At 33.2% G+C, this 22,933-nt stretch overlaps 1 protein-coding gene across 4 annotated transcripts in view; it reads right to left on the minus strand.

Moving 5' to 3' along the window:
• Nucleotides 1-22,933, minus strand: part of LOC143249529 (dual specificity tyrosine-phosphorylation-regulated kinase 4-like) — a 53,122-nt gene that overhangs the window by 24,742 nt on the left and 5,447 nt on the right. For all 4 annotated transcript variants that reach the window (XR_013027819.1, XR_013027818.1, XR_013027820.1 and 1 more), the window contains exon 2: nucleotides 2,322-2,857. Coding sequence is in view for 1 of the 4 variants with exons in the window: in XM_076499535.1 (XP_076355650.1) it covers nucleotides 2,322-2,454 (133 nt within the window). In the remaining 3 variants the exon portion in view is untranslated. The remainder of the gene's footprint in view (nucleotides 1-2,321; nucleotides 2,858-22,933) is intronic.

Here is a 22,933-nt window from a genome sequence, read left to right on the forward strand (position 1 = left end):
TAAAGCAAATTTTTCATTGCATATTAAATGTGTGATAAATATATATAAAATGGTATACAGACCCTTAGCGCATACTCACACATACCACGCATGGTTACACAATATAATGTGAAAGCTGTAGCCCTAAACACCACCTGGTGGACAATCGACTGTGGTTTTGTTCACTTAAGAAGAGTAGTTAATAAAGAAGATAATTTTAACACAATTTTAACTAAAATAATAGAACTGTTTAAATGTAGTTTTTGTGCTTTCAACTACAGTATTCTGTCCTTTCTAATTTATTAAAATTTAATGAACATAAATCAGAATATTTTTGTTTAACAGTATACCACGTTTCTTTTGTTTATTTCACGATAACGATTAGATTTGTTCTACTGAAAACTTGTCCGATCTCATTGTTTTAAAAGCAACAAAACTTAGTCACGTTGTCAAACGCAGACAATTTGATAGACGACCTGAATGTTACCCGTTTGATAACGGCACAGAAATCAGTTCATCAGAAAACACCACATACGTAGAAGGGTAGTTCTTCGTCTTTAAAATTAAAAGACACTGACTACATGTTTTAAAAGAAATAGCCAATATACAAACACACAGTGATGTCTGTAATAGGGTGACACTACAATATTATTTATTTTAAGGTTTTGATTTGTTTGTAGGTAGTCACAAAGCTACACAAAGAGCTTTCTGTGCCCTGTACATTTCGAGTATCGAAACGCGGTGTCTAGCGTTGTAGGTCCGCAGGCATACTGCTGTGTCACTGGTGAGTACAGACACCATAAAAATCAAAAATACAAAAATGATAGCATGATACACTTAAAATTATCAAAGTAAAACACATTATAAAAAAGTAAAATATGAAACATTACTATAAGAAATTTAAACTAATCGATCATAAACTAAATATATATATATATATATTAAAAAATAAACCAAAGATCTAAATCTATTTGAAAAAAAGAAAATCAAATGACGTATGTGATCTGAAAAATGTAAGTGTATATGAATAGTGGGATGACATCAATACAATTAACATAAGTGTATATGAATAATGGGATGACATCAATACAATTAACATAAGTGTATATGAATAATGAGATGACATCAATACAATTAACATAAGTGTATATGAATAATGAGATGACATCAATACAATTAACATAAGTGTATGTGAATAATGGGATGGCATCAATACAATTAACATAAGTGTATATGAATAATGGGATGGCATCAATACAATTATCCTTTAGTTTATCAAACTGATAAAATTAAATTTAAATAAACTATAATAAGGCAACAAAAGTGGATGAACACTATTTTCTCTAAAATAATAGCAAGAACAGGGGTATATGCTAATCTTCTTAAAAACTAATGTCATGAAGAAATAACTGTGACAGTTATTTTGGCAAAAAAGTTAAGTATTTCTAATTGAAAATTCCAAATTGTTATAGGTGTCGTTGGCAGTCACTGCAATATGATCATTTTCACAAAACAAATATGTTCCTAAATCTTTAACTACACATATTCTATTAAGATTATTATTACACATGAAATATCGATTTACTAAAAGGCTTTAAAAGTAGAATCTTTGTGAAATGTTATTTAATTATCACATGTATCCTAAATTAACATTCTAACAGATTGAGCATTATATACGAGCCCTTGAAACCAATTATCCAGTGGAATAATAGATACTTCTTATACAGTACAGGCGGAAAATAAGTTTTTTTATACATATAGAGGTAGAGGAAAACATACAAATTACAGTTTTGCTAGTTGTTAACAAAGGAATACAGTTACATAGGTGACGCTGCAATAGGTTTAATCTGTCGAAAAGTTATGTGATATACAAGTCTTCAAATATTTTTTATTTTTGTTGTTAAGTGCAAAAAGACACAATGGGTTGTCCGTGTTGTGACCACTACGGATATCAGAACCCGGTTTTCAGCGTTATAGATCTTCAGACTTGCTGTAACGGGTTCTTTCAAAGATACTTTCACTGTTGGAAAAACACAAGTTTTGAAAGATAATTATCTCGTGAATAAGAAAAATGTCCAAACACGTTCAAAATTTATCACCCTACAGACGAGAGAAAATATCAAAAATTTTCAAAGGTAATTATCTCATGAGCCAAGACAAGTTACCTCAATTGTTCAAAACTGACTACCTATATTATAAATTAACAAGGATTAGCTACAGCTTTACTTATTATTACTTGTAAGTACTTATAAGTTTTACTAAGTGTGTCCACGATTGTAACTCACAATTCTTAAAGTACACACCTGAGGCTTATTACGTACAACAGATAAATAAAAAGTTACCCTGTGGGCTGAGGGGAAGGCTTTTTCCATATGGGTCAAGATAAGCGTGGGATGGGGAACTTTGCTGTGTGTGATAGTAGTCCCCGGGTAAATCAAACTTTAGATGAGTTAAACTTTGTTCCTGTGCTGCCATCTAATGACAAACTTTTCATAGAAAGCTCGTCATGGATTCTTCCAGCGTAACTGAACAGGTGACGACGGAACTGAGTGTCAGTGCTGAAGCTAAACGTATCTGTGTAGTTCAAACTATGTTGTCTGTTGTTGTTCAACACAGGAAGAGATGCGGCAAAAGTAGATGACGTCACATGACCGTTGCTATAGCCACTTGCTACAACATCATCATCTCCATACTTATGATGCTTGCTACGTGGTATTTTTTTAATAGAAATACTAGGAAGACTGGTCGACTTGTCCAGCGGTGTCAATCCATTATAGTTGGATTTCTCCGAAACTGCTAGTGACTTAGATGACTTCATTCCAAAATGGCTTCCAAAAGTGACCCCTAAATTATTTTTCTGATATGCAGACGAGGAATTCTAGATTCAAACGAAAAGTTGGAAAAAGAACATATTCAAAATAAATCTGAAATGAAAAATTACTCAGTTACAGAAATTACTCAACCGTTTTTAATAAGCATCCATGTGATTTACAAAAAAACGCAACTGTTTTTAATAAACATCCACGAGGAGTTACAAATAATTCAACTGTTTTTTTAATAAACATCAGCGTGATTTATATTTAGATAAATTTTAATTTTTACGTTTTTCATTGTTTTGCACATTTGTGATACCATCACTGTATCATGTTTCTTGTACTGAAGTACAGTTACTTTCTGTGTAAACTTCGATTTCTTCGCATAGCTTTCTCCTTATGAATTTAATATGAGACTATAAGATTCACGTGTAAAATATATAAATATCAAATGAGACAGATACTAAGTGAATAGTATGAGTTGTTATTTTAAATGATAATAAAGTTAATCAATAAGTCGTTCATTTATTATATTTAGTTGTAACAAGACTAAATCATACATAGAGGATTACATAAACATCTTTTTCAGGACAACAAAAGTTTGTAAAGTACATTATTGGCTATAATAGAAACTGATATATGTTATAATAATTGAGTTGTTCACTTATAAAAGTGAAACAACAGATGTCCCATGGAACGCCTAAAATAACACTATCTGTAGTAATCATAACATCTTCAGTTACCATGTAAAACATACTTACGTGAAATGACATATTTTGTCAAGAACAATAAAAATGACAATTATATGGATAAAGAAATGTCAGTGAAAGTGGATGATATTTGAATAAGCGCAAGTTTCAGGACATTAATTGTAAAAACTATAATTAAATATAGAAATAAAACTATAATCAGTATGTTAAAAAAATTAGTAGCCTCAATCAATAAATAATGCACAATACACGCCCTCTATTTAAATATTAGTAACATTAATCAGGGTTACAATAAAACAGAAAATTTAAACTACAGATTTATAAATTTCCCGTTTCCAGACACAATCATTACGAATAAACACGCTATAGATTCGCTAGAATTTATTGGGATTTAGAAAAATTTATATAAGAGTTCAAATACTAGTGAGTAGAGTGACAAATTAAGTTGTCACCAACAAAAATAAAATTGGGTAAATATAATCTATTTGTAATTAACATGTGCAATACTGACAGCTTCGCTACTTTTCAACCAATTCTTTTCATGTAAGAATATTATGAAGAACTAATTTTATAAATTAACATAACAGTTATAAATTACACAAAACTTTGTTTAACCTTACTTCTCATTATATAACATAAACCCAAGTATACCACATTGCATATTTATCAATTTATTTAACTTTAACCTAATTAATTCAAAATCAGTTGTTTTCCATGGTGTGGTCGGGCCTGGCATGCCCAAGCGTGTAAGGCGTGCGACTCGTAATCCGAGGGTCGCGGGTTCGCGCCCGCGTCGCGCTAAACATGCTCGCCCTCCCAGCCGTGGGGGCGTATAATGTGACGGTCAATCCCACTATTCGTTGGTAAAAGAGTAGCCCAAGAGTTGGCGGTGGGTGGTGATGACTAGCTGCCTTCCCTCTAGTCTTACACTGCTAAATTAGAGACACTAGCGCAGATAGCCCTTGAGTAGCTTTGTGCGAAATTCCAAACAAACAAACAAACAAACCATGGTGTGGTCATTGACTCAATACAGACCTCATAATTAACATCTTCAATACAAAATATAAATAATTTTCTTTATCCTAGTCGAACGTACTCCAACACAAACCTAAGCATTTAATCTTTCGCATCTATCATTTTATACAAGTCATTAAGGTTACAGGGGCGTAGCCGGCACTACAGAATGTGTATATGGGTGGACCTTTTTTTTACACACATAAATTAACTGATTTACATGAAAATGATATTAAAATAACACATAGGTTCAAGAAGGCATCATAGAAATGAATAAAAACCCCATAACTCGAGCGATTTCGAAACGTCTACCTTTCGGTTTTTATTTATTTCTTACATGAAAATGAAGTATTTATTTTTAAAAATCAGGAAATAACGGATCGTTTAGTTGTTGTTTCTTTGAATATTTGGATATCTGTTCCAGCGCTCACCCTTCCACACCCTTCTTGAGATGCCCCTGGGTTATCTGAAGTCCATCATTTTCCACAGTATGGTCGTTGATTTAGTGCATATGACATAACTGATATATTCGCTACAGGATACAGATAATTCCCTTTAAACGTTTATCACATATCACTTTTCATACGTTCTATGCTAAATTATCTTTTCGTTTTAAGAACAGATTACCCGGCATCGCAATGTAGTTAGAGCGCTCGACCCGTATTCCGAGGGTCGTTGGTTCGAATCCTCATCACACCAAACATGCTCGCCCTTTCAGCCGTGGGAGCGTTATAATGTCACGGTCAATCCCACTATTCGTTGGTAAAAAGAGTAGCCCAAGAGTTGGCGGTGGGTGGTGATGACTAGCTGCCTTCCCTCTAGTCTTATACTGCTAAATTAGGGACGGCTAGCGCAGATAGTCCTCGTGTAGCTTTGCGCAAAATTCAAAAATAAACAAACAAACAAAAACAGGTCATCATAACTTTCCTGTTGTTTTTTTTTATGTAAGCTACACATCTACAGATAAATCACATCTACAGTTTGTTTTTTTTTCCACGTCAGATACACAAGTATTAATAAACCATACGTCCAACGTTGTGACGTTGAACATAAGTATTCTTAAAACCCAACAACCTGAACTTTTGGTTTTCAACACTATATACTTATATAATAAATAAGAAAAGTACCTTTACGAATGTAAATATTCAATAAAACTACAATTTTAGCTTTGTGAGCTGTCAAGTGAAAGGTGCATATATTTGAAGAACAGCAATTTGAACTATACGAACTGAACGTAAATATTCCTATAAAATCAAAGGCCTATTAGCAGATACGAACTGAATATAGTACAGTGGCTACACGTTCAATTTTACAAATATAAATACACTACATGGCTAAAAGTATGTGGACACCCAACCATCACACCCATGTGTGCTTGTTGAACATCTTATTCCCAAACCATGGGCATTAATATGGAGTTGGTCCCCCCTTACTACTATAACAGCTTCTGGGAAGGCTTTTCACTAGACTTTGGAACATGGCTGCGGAGGTTTACACCTATTCAGCAATAAGAGCATTAATTAGGTCAGGCACTGATGTCGGGCGAGAGATTCTGACTCGCAGTCGGCTTTCCAATTGATTCCAAATGAGTTGGATAGGGTTGAGGTCAGAACTCTGTGCAGGCCAGTCAAATTCTTCCACACTAACCTCGGCAAACCAATGTTTTATGAACCTCGCTTTGTGCACGGAGGCATTATCATGCTGAAACAAAAAAGGGTCTTCCCCTAACTATTGCCACAAAGTTAGAAGCACACAATTCTCTAGAATGTCATTGTATGCTCTAGCATTAAGATTTCTCTTCACTGGAACTAAAGAGCCTAGCCCAAGCCATGAAAACAGCCCCAGACCATTATTCTTCCTCCACAAAATTTTTCAGTTGGCACTATGCATTCAGGTCAGGTAGCGTTCTCCTAGCATCTACCAAACCCAGATTTGTCCGTCAAACTGCCAATTAGTGAAGCGTGATTCATCACTCTAGAGTACGAGACATCATTTCATTGTTTTTGCTTGCTTTTAACTTGGAAACAGTTAATAATTAATATTGTTTTACATTTAAGGGGCAAAACATGAACTGATTTAAACCTATTTTTATTAATCCTCATAGCCTTTATCAGTTCTACACACATGATCACTTACTGGACTCTTTATTCTTATTGCTTAATTTGTTATTGTAGTGTATTGTTTATCTTGTATTGTAAATTGGGAAAGTGTTAATAAACCTTTATTATTTGCACCTTATTTCATTCTTTGTGAACTATCCATTCCAACTTTTCAGAAAATATAAACCCAAGCCCGAGATCCAATAACCTCAGTCTGTTTTCGGGCGTGACTTCTTTGCTCTAGTGGTAAATTCGACAGATACTACAATAGCTTAATAAAACCGAGCGCTGATCTTTATTTTTTGTTGTAAAGTAAAAACTGTATAAACTACAGAAACCACACTTTCAACTTTTCAAACGTAATAAAATTGAAACGAGCGTAAGGAGAGTAATATACATATCAGAAGAAAAACTCCTTCAACATTTCGAACATAAACATTTTAATAAAACTAGAGTTTCAGTTTTATTGTCTCTCAAGTGAGGCTTGTATATATTAGAAGAATCACAAGTCCAACTTTTCGAACGTATATAATGGCCGCCATGGCCAGGTGGATTAAGGCGTTCGACTCGTAATCTGAGGGTCGTGGGTTCGAATCCTCGTTGCACCAAACATGCTCACCCTTTCAGCCGTTGGGGCGTTACAACGTGACGTTCAATCCCACTATTCGTTGATAAAAGAGTAGCCCAAGAGTTGGCGGTGGGTGGCGAGGACTAGCTGCATTCCCTCTAGTCTTACATTGCTAAATTAGGAACGGTTAAGGCAGATAGCCCTCGTATAGCTTTGCGCGAAATAAAAAACAAACAAACAATATTCTAATACTCACACATGCAAGATCTTTTAATATAATTAACACCTCACACTTACGTACAACTCTCTACTTTATATTCGAAAGGAAGTTTTCCCAAAGTGTACGAGGTCTGTTCAAAAAATACGCGGACTGTTTGAATTGCGCGGCTCCAGTTGGTTCCAGGGAATCCGCTTGGTGTCGCTGGGTTCGCACAGATCATCTTATTACGACGCCATTTCCCGATTGCAGATATCTTCATTTGTGTATCAGCTACGCGGTTTTAAGTGAAATGCGATTTTTTCGTTTGGCGGATTTCAGAATGAATGACCTGAAGGAACAACGACTTGCTGTGAAATTTTGTGTTAAACTTGGAAAATCTGCGACTGAAACTTTTGCTATACTTAACACGGCTTACGGTGATGTTGCTATGAAGCGTACAGCATGTTTCAAGTAGCATGAACGTTTTAAGGATGGTCGACAGTCCATCGAAGATGATGAGCGTCCTGGACGTCCTTCCACGTCAACTGACGACCCACACGTCGACAAAATCTACACCCTGGTGCAAGCAAATCGACGTCTGACTGTCAGGGAGCTTGCTGAAGAATGTGAGATATCAGTTGGATCTTGTTACGAGATTTTGACCGAAAAATTGAAGATGCACCGCGTTGCTGCAAAATTCAGCCCTCAGAACTCGTGAGGTTTTGGCCAAACACTCGATCACTGTTCTTCCCCACCCCTCTACTCACCTGATCTTGCTCCTTGCGATTTTTTCTTGTTCCCCAAACTCAAAAGACCCTTGAAAGGAAGACGATTTGAGACGATTCCCGAGATTAAGGCAAATGCGACAAAGGAGCTGGAGGACATTACAAAAGAAGCGAACCAGGACTGTTTCAACAAGTGGAAACACCGTTGGGATAAGTGTGTGCGTTGGGGAGGAGAGTACTTTGAAGGGGTCCCAGACCTGTAACTTCTAAATAAAGTATTGGGTTGAGGAATAATTCGTGAGCGTTTTTTCAAGTTAACAAAATATATTCATAAATGAAACGTTTTCGCAAAATATTTCATGCCATTTGGTAGATAATTTTTTGCTCTAATAGATGGTGTGTTTGATTTTTATATGTCTTTAATTTTTGCTTTCATTTTCAGCTCATTAAATGGAATGTCAAGTGGATAAAATCGAGCATTTTCGACACCATCTGCTTTTCGCATTTAATTTCTTGCAATTTCGTTTACAACAATGCATACTATATACCTAGGTATTACATGAAATAAAGTATCATAATAAATGTTTTGGGTGTAATGTGTTCATGCATTGAAGTATTGTATGGTCTTGCATGTAATGCTTGAATGAAATTATTTAAAAAAGCTCACGAATTATTCCTCAACCTAATACATTTTGTTTTATGACGTCAGTCCGCGTATTTTTTGAACAGCCCTCATAAATTATTTTTGAACTGATTTTAGGGGTGAATGGAAAACAACCATGTAATGTACTATTTTTTTAGTTTATTGGTGTTAAGTTTGTTTGCGAGTTGAGTTGGAGATTTTTTTTTTTTTGGTGGTGGTTGTGTGAAAATCTTTTAACTATAGTTGATGAAAGTTTGTTGGTGTGTCTCAAGGATTGTTTTATAAAGTAAAGTCGTAAGCTTTATTTATAATGTTGTATAGTATACTGATATTTTGTTCGGATTTAAGGGCGAAATTCCAGGGGATATACAGGCATATGTGGGTGACTTTTCAGGGAATTTCGGTTTTAAACTGCGTGTCAAATTTAATAATGTAAAGATTAAGAAAAAGTAACTGTTTGTTACTGGTGAACTTAATGTTTAGGGAGTTGATGTGTTAAAAGGAAGTTTGTATGTGTTTGGTAGACCAGTGAAAGTGTCGTCTACATATCTACACGAGTATATGGAGGATAAAGAGCGGGTTGTGTTTCGATCCGGGTCATTAATATATCTACCTTTTAAACAATAACTCACTGAAGCTTGTGTTATCACTATTTATTGTAAACATTAAAGTTCACTCATGTCTACCTTTTAAACAATAATTCACTGAATCTCTTGTTATTACTATTTATTATAAATATTAAAGGTGAAACAGTGCTGCTCATGTTAAAACTATCTGTTTGAAAAATAACGTTTGTTTTTTGTTGCTGTGATTCTAAGAGGGATACAAAGAGTGAACTAAGGGATGTTAAATGTGTGTGTGTGTTTTCTTATAGCAAAGCCACATCAGGCTATCTGCTGAGCCCACCGAGGGGAATCGAACCCATAATTTTAGCGTTGTAAATCCGTAGACATTCCGCTGTACTAGAGGGGAGCGAGGGAATATGAAGAAAGCCAGAAATCAAGTGTAATATTAGAAGCTTTCTTGACTGGTAAAAAGTGACAATACATCAAAGCGAGCTTCTTGTGTTTCAGAGATACCTGGTGATGTAGAAACATTCTACATTTGTAATAAAATATCTTTTTACTATCCATTCAATCCCTTTGTGTAGCTTTGTGAATAATAACAAAACAAACACATCATTGGTCGGTCACCTACACAAAACCTTTATATATAAATATAACGCACAATTTACTTTATGGTTAGTAATAAATACAAAACATCTAAATACACATAACACCAGACATTTGATTTTCTAATCAGTCTGTCATTATATACATATAAATTATTCCAGGTGCTCAATATTAAAATTTGATAAAATTTCACTTTCGTTTTTGTTTTTGTCTGTCGCTACATATATGTTTATATGTAATTATAATAAGACCTATATGTAGTAGTCAATCATGCTAGTAATTTTCTGGTTGATCATAAACACAATTTAATTAGTATTTAGTTTATACGGATACCCTTGACTTCCAAATAACAAAGAAAACACAAGCTGCTCAGATAAAGATAAATGCTGGCATACTTGATAGATCCAACGCACAAGTAAACTCGTGCTGTGTAAAATTAAGTAACAGGGGCCTCTGGCGAAAAGTGAGGTAACTATACACAGTGCTGGAAATAATTGTGGACACACAGAATAAAAGGGGTACGTAGTGCAAATTGCACGTGATAGAATAATATATTTTGCATAAACATAAAATAATAATGAAGTGTCATGTCGACATGACACAATGTGATTGGGAATCATGTAACCAATCTGAAAGTGTCAAACCAACACAAGGTCTGTGCAGGAATAAGCAGCTATTTTGTTATTTTTGTAGAGTTTAAACTCGTTGTGAACATGGTAACTCCAGGAAAGACAAGCAACCATGGCAGGCTAATCGAAATCAAAGGTTTTAGCTAAAGAAAACTTCTGTAATCGACAGATCGCAGACCAAATTTCACGTTTCACCCAGTGCTGTGTGTAAGAGGGTTTGCAAAACTAGTTGGGGAAGAAAATCCAAACTATCCAGAAATGATATGAAACTTCTCAGTGTAAATTCTGGCGATGCAGATAAGCTAAGTTAGAAATGTCAAAAAATCTTCATAAATGTACTTAAGACAATTTAACAACATTATACTAAATAGAATTGGACCAATTAACCCAGTAGTTAGAGTAGAAAAATAATGGAACATATAAATTTTCTGAGATCTTAACGTCTTACCAATACCCGAAGCCCGACATGGTCAAGCGTGTTAAGGCTTGTGAGTTGCTTTGTGCGAAATTCAAAAAACAAACAAAACCAATACACGACACGTTAGTATACTTGTATTCTTACTGTTTGCTGTAGTGTGCATCCGAGGGCAAACACTGACGGATATTACCAGCAATACTGAATATTATAAACAAAAGCACGTTAGCCTAACTTATACCTACATCATTATTTGACAAAAGTATGGGAACGTATATCCACTTGTAAGTGACGAATTGCTGGACGTTTTTGGTTTTCGCCAAAACTAAAATATATCCTTAAAGTTTTCTCAAGAAATGACATATGAAATTCATTATTCGGATCGGATCTCTCCTATATCACCCCAGAGCCTCCTAAAACTTCCCGGTGCGTTAAAAAGATACGTCAGTTAATATTTTAAAAATAAAGAATGCCTTTATTTAAGGTATTTCATAATTTTTTTAAATTAAGAATAACAATCATCCGGTAGGACAGTGGTAAGTCTAAAATTCGGAGCTCGATTTCATGCGGTGGGCATAACAGATTTTCCAATGTGATTTTGTTCTCAAACAAAAACAAAAGATCGTCGACATTTAACTAGATTATTACTGTAAGTAAAATTAGTGTACGTCAAAGATGATAACAGTATAACGTTTGTCAAACATTTTTCAAAATCACCGTATGTGTGACACGCAAAGCAAAACAGAACTCAACCTTTGTGCACGTGCAACACACCTCAAACATAGCCTATATTTTGTGTAGGTCCTACACGTGCAACAGACTTCAAAAACATCCGATACTTTGTGCACGACCTACACGAGCAGCACACGTCAAATACAGGCGATACCGTCTTGTATTCAGCAACATAATGTCGATCAATGAAATCCAGCCCGGATTATTCTAATCAATAGCTGCTAAACTCGCACAGTAGAATACTGGTTTCCACACGCACATGCACATATATATACTTAAATTAATAAGTACTCGCAAACCACTAACTCCATTATATTATGTCGATATTAATAAATACGTGTGTTAACAATTTTAATTTTTGATATACAAATTATGTATGTAAGTAGGTATCACAATAGTTAACACTACGCATGCATACTAAATACCGTATATTTACGTGACATAAAAACTTCCCTCCACAAAGGCTCAGTGTTAAACTTGGGGGTTAATAACATGAAATGTCGAGATTAAATAACTGTGGTACGCACAACGAAGATTTATCATCTTCAAATTTGAGCTAATCAAAAACATACAAATGAAATAGCATTGATATCTTATGAAATACTATTAGATTAATTAATATGAAAGAATGATTTCCTCATTTCACATGTAAATAGCTCGTGCCGCCTATCGATAAAAAAAGAAAAGAGTAATAAAATATTTTTTATTTCGTGCTAAATTTGTGTGATATGATCTTTTATATTTTCAGCTTAAACACTGATTATGCGCAAGTGAGCTAAATTACCAGGTCAATGACCATAAAATTCAGGCATAACGTCAGTAATTTTGAACTGTTAACCAGAGGGAGTGCACCAGTTTGCAGCACTTTCCGCCCACATGGTTGTTCTTAACCGAAAAGTGGGAGCGATAATGACGACTATATATATATAAAGCACTCACAGCTAAAACTTCATATCGCAACTACAGCCTTGGACCTTTGGACATGCAACCCGGCAAGATAAACGGTGTAATTATTTCTTTATAGGCGTATGATTTCCTGCAGTCTTGAAAGAATTATTTTTACACTACTTCGTCTTGGTTTTACTACATATTTTTACACACTTACCTTACTATAGTTTCGCATAAAAACATCTTTTACTGTTTCTTCTTACATAACCGTTTACCACTGTATCAAGAAATCACTTTATATGACTGTAGCTTAAACCGCATAAGTTTGCCATGGTGTAATTTTTGTTAAAATATAATACGAATTATAGCTTAGCTTTCTCATGCAACATCTTGAAACATCCTATACACTTAAACAAACTCTTTTCATCAACATAAAGATAATTTTCACTCATTCACACCTGTATATTTAACAAATGGTTCACTTATACCCAAGATGGCTTTTTGAAATAAATCATTTAGGACTATTTTAAGGAACGTAATGTATTCAACTGTCTTCCTTGGATGGAGTTATAAGGTTTCTGAATTTGTATATTGTTTGTATGTTTGTTTGTTTTGAATTTCGCGTAAAGTTACTCGAGGGCTATCTGCGCTAGCCGTCCCTGATTTAGCAGTGTAAGACTAGAGGGAAGACAGCTAGTGATCACCACCCATCGCCAACTCTTGTGCTACTCTTTTACCAACGAATAGTGGGATTAACCGTAACATAATGACGTTCCCACGATGGAAAGGCGAGCATGTTTGGTGCGAGCGGGATTCGAACCCGCGACCCTCTCATTACGAGTTAAACGCCTTCATATGCTTGGCCATGCCGGGCCCATATTGTTTATATCAACAACTTAATAGTTTCTGCTTTTCGTTATCAACTCAGTGAGTAAGTGTTCGTTCACACTTGTGTGTGTGTTTTTCTTATATCAAAGCCATATTGGGCTATCTGCTGAGCCCACTGAAGGGAATCGAACCTCTGATTTTCACGTTGTAAATCCATAGACTTACCTATGTACTAGCGCGGGACATTCACACTTTTAAGCTCGTCAATAAACTGATTTGACAATTAAACAAGATCTTACATTTATAAATTACACCCGTACTAATATATCTTGAAAATATCCACCAAATAACAGTCTTTTGTTGTTGTTGTTTTTTTGCAAATTATTAGCTGATTATTTGTCTTAGTGTAAAGCTGCATTGAAAATCGAATCGTGAATTCTAGAGTTATAAGCTACCGAGCCTACCGCTGAGCTACTTGGCAGCCACGTATTTAAAATCAAAATAAAGTTTACTGAGTTTTTTTTTACACGATAAATTAGTACAGGCTCGCATGACCAGGTGGTTAAAGTACTCGATTTATAATCCGAGAGTAGCGGGTTCGAATCCCCGTCACATCAATTATACTCTTCCTCTCAGCCGTGAGGGCGTTATAATGTAATGGTCAATCTCACTATTCGTTCGTAAAATAGTAGCCCAAGAGTTGGCGGTAGGTGGTGATGGCTAGCTGCCTTCCCTCTAGTCTTACACTGCTAAATTAGGGACGGCTAGCGCAGATAGCTCTCGAGTAGCTTTGCGCGAAATTAAAAAAACAAACAAACAAACAAACTTAACTGTACATTATAATCCATAACAGTAGAAGTAGTAGCAATAAAAACATAAAAGGCTCGGCGTGGCCAAGTAGTTAAGGCACTCGAAATTCAAACAGAAATAAACAAACTAGTATATTGACCTGATCCTTTCATTGAGTTTGGTTTTCACGCATCCAGAACCTGGGTTTCCTTTTATATTTGTTATATAAGTTTCAATTCCAATAAATCTTTTCAAAGAGTAAAATTTTAAAACGAAGTTCTATAAACTTTTTGTTTGCGACTTGCATCTAATACTAGCATGAAGAAAGTGTACATGGGTGTGGAATATGGAATTTTTTAAAAAATACATCATTATTATGCAGATTTCTCGTTGTCGTCTGCAACTTCTATGTGATGTTTTTTGGCTATTTTATCACTATTGATATCAGCGATATTTACTTAAATAGTAGTGGAAATAATAATTGTTCTAAATGTGTTGCTCGTGAATGAATGTTGGTATTCAGCATCAACCTTTACTTGAAAGAAAAAAAATCTACTTCTTGCAACACACGCTTGCTGTATGAACCAGAAAATCAATATGGGTAGAAAGAAAAACGGGAAATCCCTCGATCGCATGAAACAAAATGGTCGTCATGGTAACACAGGTCTAGAGTAAATTGTGCTTGAACGTGCAAAATAAGCACTTCTATCATAAGGTTTCTTGAAACAAAATAAGCACAGGATGTTGAAACAAAATTAGCACTGTTATGATTGGATGTTTGAACAGAATAAGCACTGCTGTTATCAGGGTGTTTAAACCAAAATAAGCATTTTTTTATTATCGGGATGTTTAACCAGAATAAGCACTGTTATTATCAGGATGTTTAAACCAAAACAAGCATTGTTATTATAGGGATGTTTAACCAGAATAAGCACTGTTATTATCAGGATGTTTAACCAGAATAAGTACTGCTGTTATCAGAATGTTCAAACAGGATAAGCACTGTTATTATCAGGATGTTAAAACAGAATAAGCACTGTTATTATCAGAATGTTCAAATTTGAAGTCTTTTTATTTTTCAACTTAACACTTCAAGCGTATTTTTATGCACAATAATTTAATTAATACCTGCGAAAACATCCAGAAAGCGCTGTATGATGAAGTAAGTTACTTCACTATTATCAAAAATGAAGTAATCTTTATTATTAGAACTTTTAGTATAAATATAGAAATATGTATTGTAAGTTTAAAATATCTGCTAAAACTCAAGTTTTAAGCTGTTTACTTTCCAATTAAATATAATTGTTTCAATGACAGTTTAATTTACATACTTTATAGAAATGTAACTGGTCAACAATTTTTTTAACTCTAAGAGCACTTATGCATGCCTCCCTGTGGCACAAATGTCATGTTTGCAGACTTACAACGTTAGAAATAGGGTTTAGATACTCGTGATGGGCAAAGCATGGATATCCCATTGTGTAGTTTGGGAATTAATGCTTATACATAACTCATAACACACGACTCTACACAAATAGAGATTATCTATTAACAGTCAAGTGTTTGTTGATATCTGTCATTACAAAGATGGTAAATAATTTAGCAACGTCTGGAACTAAAATCTGTTAATTATGAGAGAAACCATACCGTGTTGCCTCGTATCTGTCGTTACAAAGATCAGGTGTGTCTGACTGGCATATGTCACTTATGACATAATATAATAAACTGTTTAATGGTATATTTCTTTACAAAAATAATAAGTAATCCAGCAGTGCATGGAACGTTGTATGTCGAGAAATAATTCAATATTAATTGTTGGTGTATTTTTTACAGAAATAAAATATAAAGCTGTCATCTCTTAATTATTAACATGTAAAACAATTTAGCCTTTGTTAAGATTTTTCTTTAGAAATATCAAAAGAAATCGAGCTTCTGTTGCTGTCATCTAATTAGTATGACAGGATATTAATTAGAATTTTTTTGTATCTAACATAGACTCGGGAATAGTTGTTTGTTAGGAACGTAAGTAGTTCAGTTTCTGTTGTTACCTTCCATTTACCTGGATTAGAGCTGCTTGCTGTTGCACTATGCTTTAAGTTTTTACACACTATGTTAATTAAAAGAAGAAATAAGTGTTAGACATTATATTTGTTAACTGCAGCCAGAAGTAACTGAGTATATGAAGCTGTAACCAAGTTACTAGAAATGATAATATTCCAGGAGCTCACCTCTGTACTGCACTCATAATTAGTGAGAATATCACTAGATTAGTTCAGGTATTTAAATAATTAGAGCGAGTTGCTCCTGAAATACACGTGTAAATATAATCAGTGATGCTCGCCCATAGTAAAGTACTTCACCCGTTTTGAGTCCATTTCTGTAAACCTTTTCGCTCTAAGAAAACAGGCAAAGATCTCAAACCTTCTTCAGAAGACGAGTCATCTTTCACATACGGACACTAGTTTCAGACGAAGTGGAAACAGGTTAAGTGAAGTCAGATTTTGTTCCAATTACTGCAGATATTATCCCCATAATACTATGTAATATCTTAATAAGATCAGACTTATGAATTTAGAGCTTTAATTTTGTCTAACATGTTTACTCGTTCCAGTCTATAGGCGACGGCAAAACCGTTTCTCTCGTCTTGTGTAAAATGTAGTGTTAGAACAATTAATATTTGTTCAAATCAAGTAATAACGCGAAATAATACACAATAATTTTTAAGCTTAATTCTAGGAATCTTGCATAAAATGCATTATGATTTGGGTTGTAATATGCAATATTTCTTAGTAAAGCACAGACTTGCGTATGATACACATCAAACTTACTTAAATACAACAGCATAAACGCCAATTCTCAAGTCTAAACCACGTATATATATATATACATATTTCACTTAACTTCATCACCATTAACTTTCTCTGGCATATATGTATATATAAACACACTTTTCCAAGTTTGGATGTAATCATAAAATTTTGTGAAATGATTAGCAAGTCTAATTGTAGCACGAATTCAGAAGAAAATCGCAATTGTAGTCATAATATTGACTTATATAACGTATATGTTCTACGTGGAAAAGAGTGTGTGTGTGTGTTTTCTTATAGCAAAGCAACATTGGGCTATCTGCTGAGTCCATCGAGGGGAATCGAACCCCTGATTTTAGCGTTGTAAATCCGTAGACATACCGCTGTACTAGTGGGGGACACCTGGAAAGGAACACATTATTTTTTCTCCTTTCCATTGACGCGGAAAGCATCTGCAAGGTAAACTTAATTCCTTTTAAATAACACACAAACATAATATATATTAGAATTAGGAGTTTAAAAATGCAATTTTTTAAAAACACCAAAAAAATTATTGAAAACATCAAAAGAATTGTCCCAAATATCGAAAAGTGAAAAACTTTAAAAATCGGTTTCGTTATCCTATATAATCTTGCTTCACTGGTCAAAATATTAAAAACTACAAGAAAAATATATTCTATTTTACTCATTGCCTTAATATATTTCTTTTTATTAAATCGTTCAAATAAAAATCTTGGAATCCTTTCCAGTTGTCCTTCATTAGCACGAATACAATTCTATCACCATATTGTGTTTTAATTAGTTATAATTTTGAGTAGTTAACAACATTTTCTAGCTCACTCAGCTTACGAGTTTCAATATTATATGGAAGTACACCAAGAGCATTTGTCCTTTTAGTGTGACCCAGCATGGCCAGATGGTTAAGGCTCTCGACTCGTAATCCGAAGGTCGTGGGCTAGAATACCTGTCACACCAAACATGCTCGCTCTTTCAGCCGTGAGGACGTTATAATGTGAGGGTCAATCCAACTATTCGTTGGTAAAAGAGTAGCCCAAGAGTTGGCGGTGGGTAGTTATGACTAGCTGCGTTCCCTCTAGTCTTACACTGCTAAATTAGGGACGGCTAGCGCAGATAGCTCTCATGTAGCTTTGCGCGAAATTCAAAACATGCCAAACCAAACCTTTTAGTGTTTCCATCTCTCTAGATTCGTTTTCATCAATAAATAATTAAAATTAATTTTTGTGAGATAAAAATATTGAAGAAACCTTTTTTTTTACTCCAGTTGCTTAGTTTTTAAGTATTAATACCATTTGGTGATATACATATCTTTTATCATCAATCTAGCTTAAAGCGTTCCTATTAACTTGAACATTATTGAATTATTAGATTCATAGTTTTATATATTTCCTCCTCACTAAATAAACATTGTGTATATTGATCGAATGCAATTCTATTTTTAACAACACATTTTTTTTTTCATCTTTAGACTTCTTATAAATGCTATTGTCGTTTAATTATTTCCAACTCATTCATAAATTCACGTTTACTTACATAATATATAAAGATGAGTTGAACAATATAAAAGCAACAGAAATTCTCCCTATCTTTTCATTTTTATAAACATTAAAAATACTAATTTTATTATATTGTAATTTTAAAGCATATATTTTATATCTAAGTCATTTATCCCAAAAACGTTTTTATTTACAAACAAAATACTATAAGAATGATCGTTTGCATAGAAATATTAAATATATTGATATTTATATCACTATAAAGGTCATCTGTTTTTATTTCATAAATATAAAAATTGGTCTAATTAGTCTAATAATTTAAGTCATCACTGTACTTCATTTTAATAAATTCATACGGAATCAAACACCAATGTTTTTGATAGATCCAGAATGCCCATACTCATATAACTTTGTTTATTGAATATTATTTTGTTTCATTCACATGAATAATTGATAACGTCTCTGTAAACATTGTTTGTCCCTTGAAATTTGGTTTAGCTATTAATTTTTCAACTTTGCTTGAATTAGAAAACATCCTCAATGATAAATATTGTTTCAGATTTCTATAGTGAAGCACGAACTATTCTTATTGTATAAAGTTGTCATTAATTGTATTTCTTTAGTCACTGTGCTGTTTTCAGTCGTTAGGGATAAATCAGAATAACAGTATCAAAATCTACTTCTAAAATGTAACCTATTTCAGAATCATCATTTACTTTAATTACATCAATATTTGTAGCATTTCATTTAAGTCCTCTACAGAGTAAATGTTGACTTATTGTCTATATATTCTTTATTACAATCATAATCTTTCATGTATATATTATTTGCATTGCTATGTTTGTTAAAACACTACGATATACCTCCACGAATACCTTCCTCAAGCATTAAGATCATATCATCTTCAGTCAATAATCGTAAATCAACATTAGTCTTTTTTAACACTGCATCCCGTGATGTACTAGGTACTTTATAAGACCAAGCAGAGTTTAATTTATATGTTTTAAAACAAACATCTCTGAAGTTCTCAAAAATATCTCTTAATAACAAACAACAGCCTTCACGTTAAGATAAGAATATTCTTCCATTTTGTTTTATGTTAAATACTCTCCAAACGTTTTGTGCCTGTTTGTAGTTCTCATCTGAAAAAATGCATTGTTCAATACGCTAAAAAATGTTTATGTTGGTAAATGTATTTTATTACGTTTATTAACCGATTCCGTATAATCATAAAGTGATTTTTTATTGCAAGGTTAAACTTACCTTCTAGAAAATACTGTTTTATATTTTAGAACTGATCTTTTTAAGATTATTTTAAATTTTATCTAAACTACTATTCATTAACCCAAATAAAACTATTAATCTTAATTTCAGTCTACTAATTTATTTACTAAATGAGATATATTTTTATTGGTTGTTTCGTATTATATAAATTTACTTATCATCACAACCTAATGATTTGATAAACAGATTACTATAATATTCACTTACATTATGAATAAATATTGGGATGAAAAAAGAATATCTTTCTAACAGTTTGTTTGTTTTTGAATTTTGCGCAAAGCTACTTGAGGGTTATCTGCGTTACCCGTTTCTAATTTAGCACTGTAAGACAAGAGGGAAGGCAGCTAGTCATCACCACCCACCGCCAACTCTTGAGCTGAAAAGGCGAGCATGTTTGGTGCTACGAGGATTCAAACTCGCCACACTCAGATTACGAGTTTAACGCCTTAACCCGCCTGGCCATGTCGGGCCTCTTTCTAACAGAGTACAGCTATTATGAGCCGGCCCTCTATATTTCCCAGTAAATGATCTTAGTCAAGAAACCTCTTTATATTTTTCCAACTGTGTTTTAATGGCTTTTGATACATATTCACATTTTATTTTTTCATATATTTTATTGTTAGATGCACGATAATGATCACTAATTATTAGACCATCTTTGCTTTGATTACTTTTATTAAATTCCTTTAAAGGTTTTTCAACTTTACAAGCAATATACTTTTCAGATTTCTCTATTTGGTTTCAGAAAAATTTTATTAACATATATGAATTTTAGAATTTATAAATAAATGAACAAATATGATATAATTGACAAAAAGAAGAAATAACACTAGAGTGATGTGAGATATATCAAAAATGGACAGTTGCTGTTATGTATTATTATTGTAATAGTCTAATCAAGAAAACTTGTTATAAATGAAATAATTTAACAGTAAAATAAAGATACCATCGATAAAAGATATGTTTCAGCATTTGGTTATCTTCTATAAAGGTAAACATATAAATTATTAATTTTTTTGCTAACAAGAAGTATGATTACTTACAAGATGAAAATGAAATAAAAGAAATGAAATGAAATGAGATAGCAACAAAAATATGTAAATCGTTTATTGAATACTATAAGAAAGTGAAACCTATAGGATATAATGATGATTATGAAACATTTTACTTGGATGTATGAATTGGAAACAAATCATACAATAACAGTAAATAGGAGGCATTTAATATAAGAGGGCTCCAAAAGAAAACCTTTTCAAAACTACCTCTTGACTCAACCTATTTGTGACAATGTTGGTAGTAACAATAAATTAAGGTAAAAATTATTTCAAAAATTGACAAAATTAAATATATAAGGGGTCATTTAGAGACTTACTTATTTCACACTCAGTCGCATTGAAACACATCCCTTGGATAATATTTACAATATTAACTCAAAAAGTAAATATATTAGAATATTCTAATTATTTTACAAATACTTTATCATCCTTTTTTTCTAATTATTTTTCAGTTTTATAAATTCCATCTTTCTTATCATATTTCCTTGAGCTTTTCATTATTTATATATTTTGTTTTATAAGCTACTGGACATGTTTGTAAAATTTTAATTTTAATTAATACCTCTTCAATAAATTTTGGGTGGTATCCTTTGTTAGTATTTTTTGATATTTTAACTAATCCTAGCCTATCACCAACAATATATATAACAGCAGTAGTGTTTTTTTAAATTATATAGATTATTGTATTATTTTACTTGCTTTAGCTGAAATCACTTTAATTTATCTGTCATGATTTATTATAATTTCTTATAAACTCATCTAAAATATCAATCAATTTTTTATTATAAACAATAAAATATTTTTACATTTTATTTTTCAAATTTTTATTAAATCTTTCAATAAGCTGAGCTTTTAAATCGATTTCAGTTTTAAACCAGCGAATATTTTGCTCATTGAATAATTTTTGAATTTGATTATTAATGAATTTTGTTTCCTTATTAGTGGCCCGGCGTTGACAGGTGGTTAATCCGAGAGTTGGTTCGAATCGCCGTCACACCAAACATGCTGGCTCTTTCAGCCGTGGGGCGTTATAATGTAATGGTTAATCCCATTATTCGTTGGTAAAAAAGTAAGTAGTCCAAGATTTGGCTGTGGGTGTTCATGACTAGCTGCTTTCCCTCTAGCCTAACACTCCTAAGTTATGGAAAACTAGCGCCGATAACCCTCGTGTAGCTTTGCGCGAAATTCAAAACAAACCAATCCTTTATTAGCTTAAATATTTTTGGTTTCCTCTCTTTAAAAATAAATTTGAATGCTTATGTTATTTCTTCTTCCGTTTTAACTTAAAACTATCGAAACATATCTATTAAAAGTGTCTATAACTGTTAAAATACAATTTGTATTATTATTGTAAGAATTAATTTGTCTCAGATCAACTAAATATCTTTGTAATTGATTATGAGTTTGGGTTACGTTCCGTTCTGGTACAGCGGTAAGGCTCCGGAATTACAATACAAAAATTAAGGGTTCGATATCTTGCGGTGCACTTAGCGAATAGCCCTATATATAAGAAAACACACACATACATCTTGGGTTACATATACTCTTCTTTCATTAAATTTATATATAATTAGTTTGTGTTTTATACATTCGTAAAAATTATATTATATCGTTGTTAGGTAATTGGATTTTTCTAGTTAATGTTTGAATATCACTAGAACCTCTTTATGGATCATAATATATTCCTTTCAATTTTTTAAAATGAGACTATTTACTCCACAAGCTTTAGATATCACTGTAATAAAAGGTCTTCTTTTTCTTTGCAAACTGAATACTTGTTGTTTCAGATTTTATTTCACACGTTAAACAGCACATAATAGATGAAATACCCAGACTGCACAAAGCTAAAAGAGAGCTACCTGCGCTAGTCGTTCCTGATTTAGCAGTGTAAGACTAGAGAGAAGACAGCTAGTCATGACAGTCCACCGCCAACTCTTGAGCTACTCTTTTACCAACGAATAGTGGGATTGATTTAAACATATAATGCCCCCACGGCTGAAAGGGCGAACATGTTTCGTGTGACAGGAATTCGAACCCGTGACCTTCACATCACGAGTCCAGCGTCCTAAC

This window comes from Tachypleus tridentatus, chromosome 4, assembly GCF_004210375.1.
Source record: "Tachypleus tridentatus isolate NWPU-2018 chromosome 4, ASM421037v1, whole genome shotgun sequence".
Taxonomy (NCBI): Eukaryota; Metazoa; Arthropoda; class Merostomata; order Xiphosura; family Limulidae; genus Tachypleus; species Tachypleus tridentatus.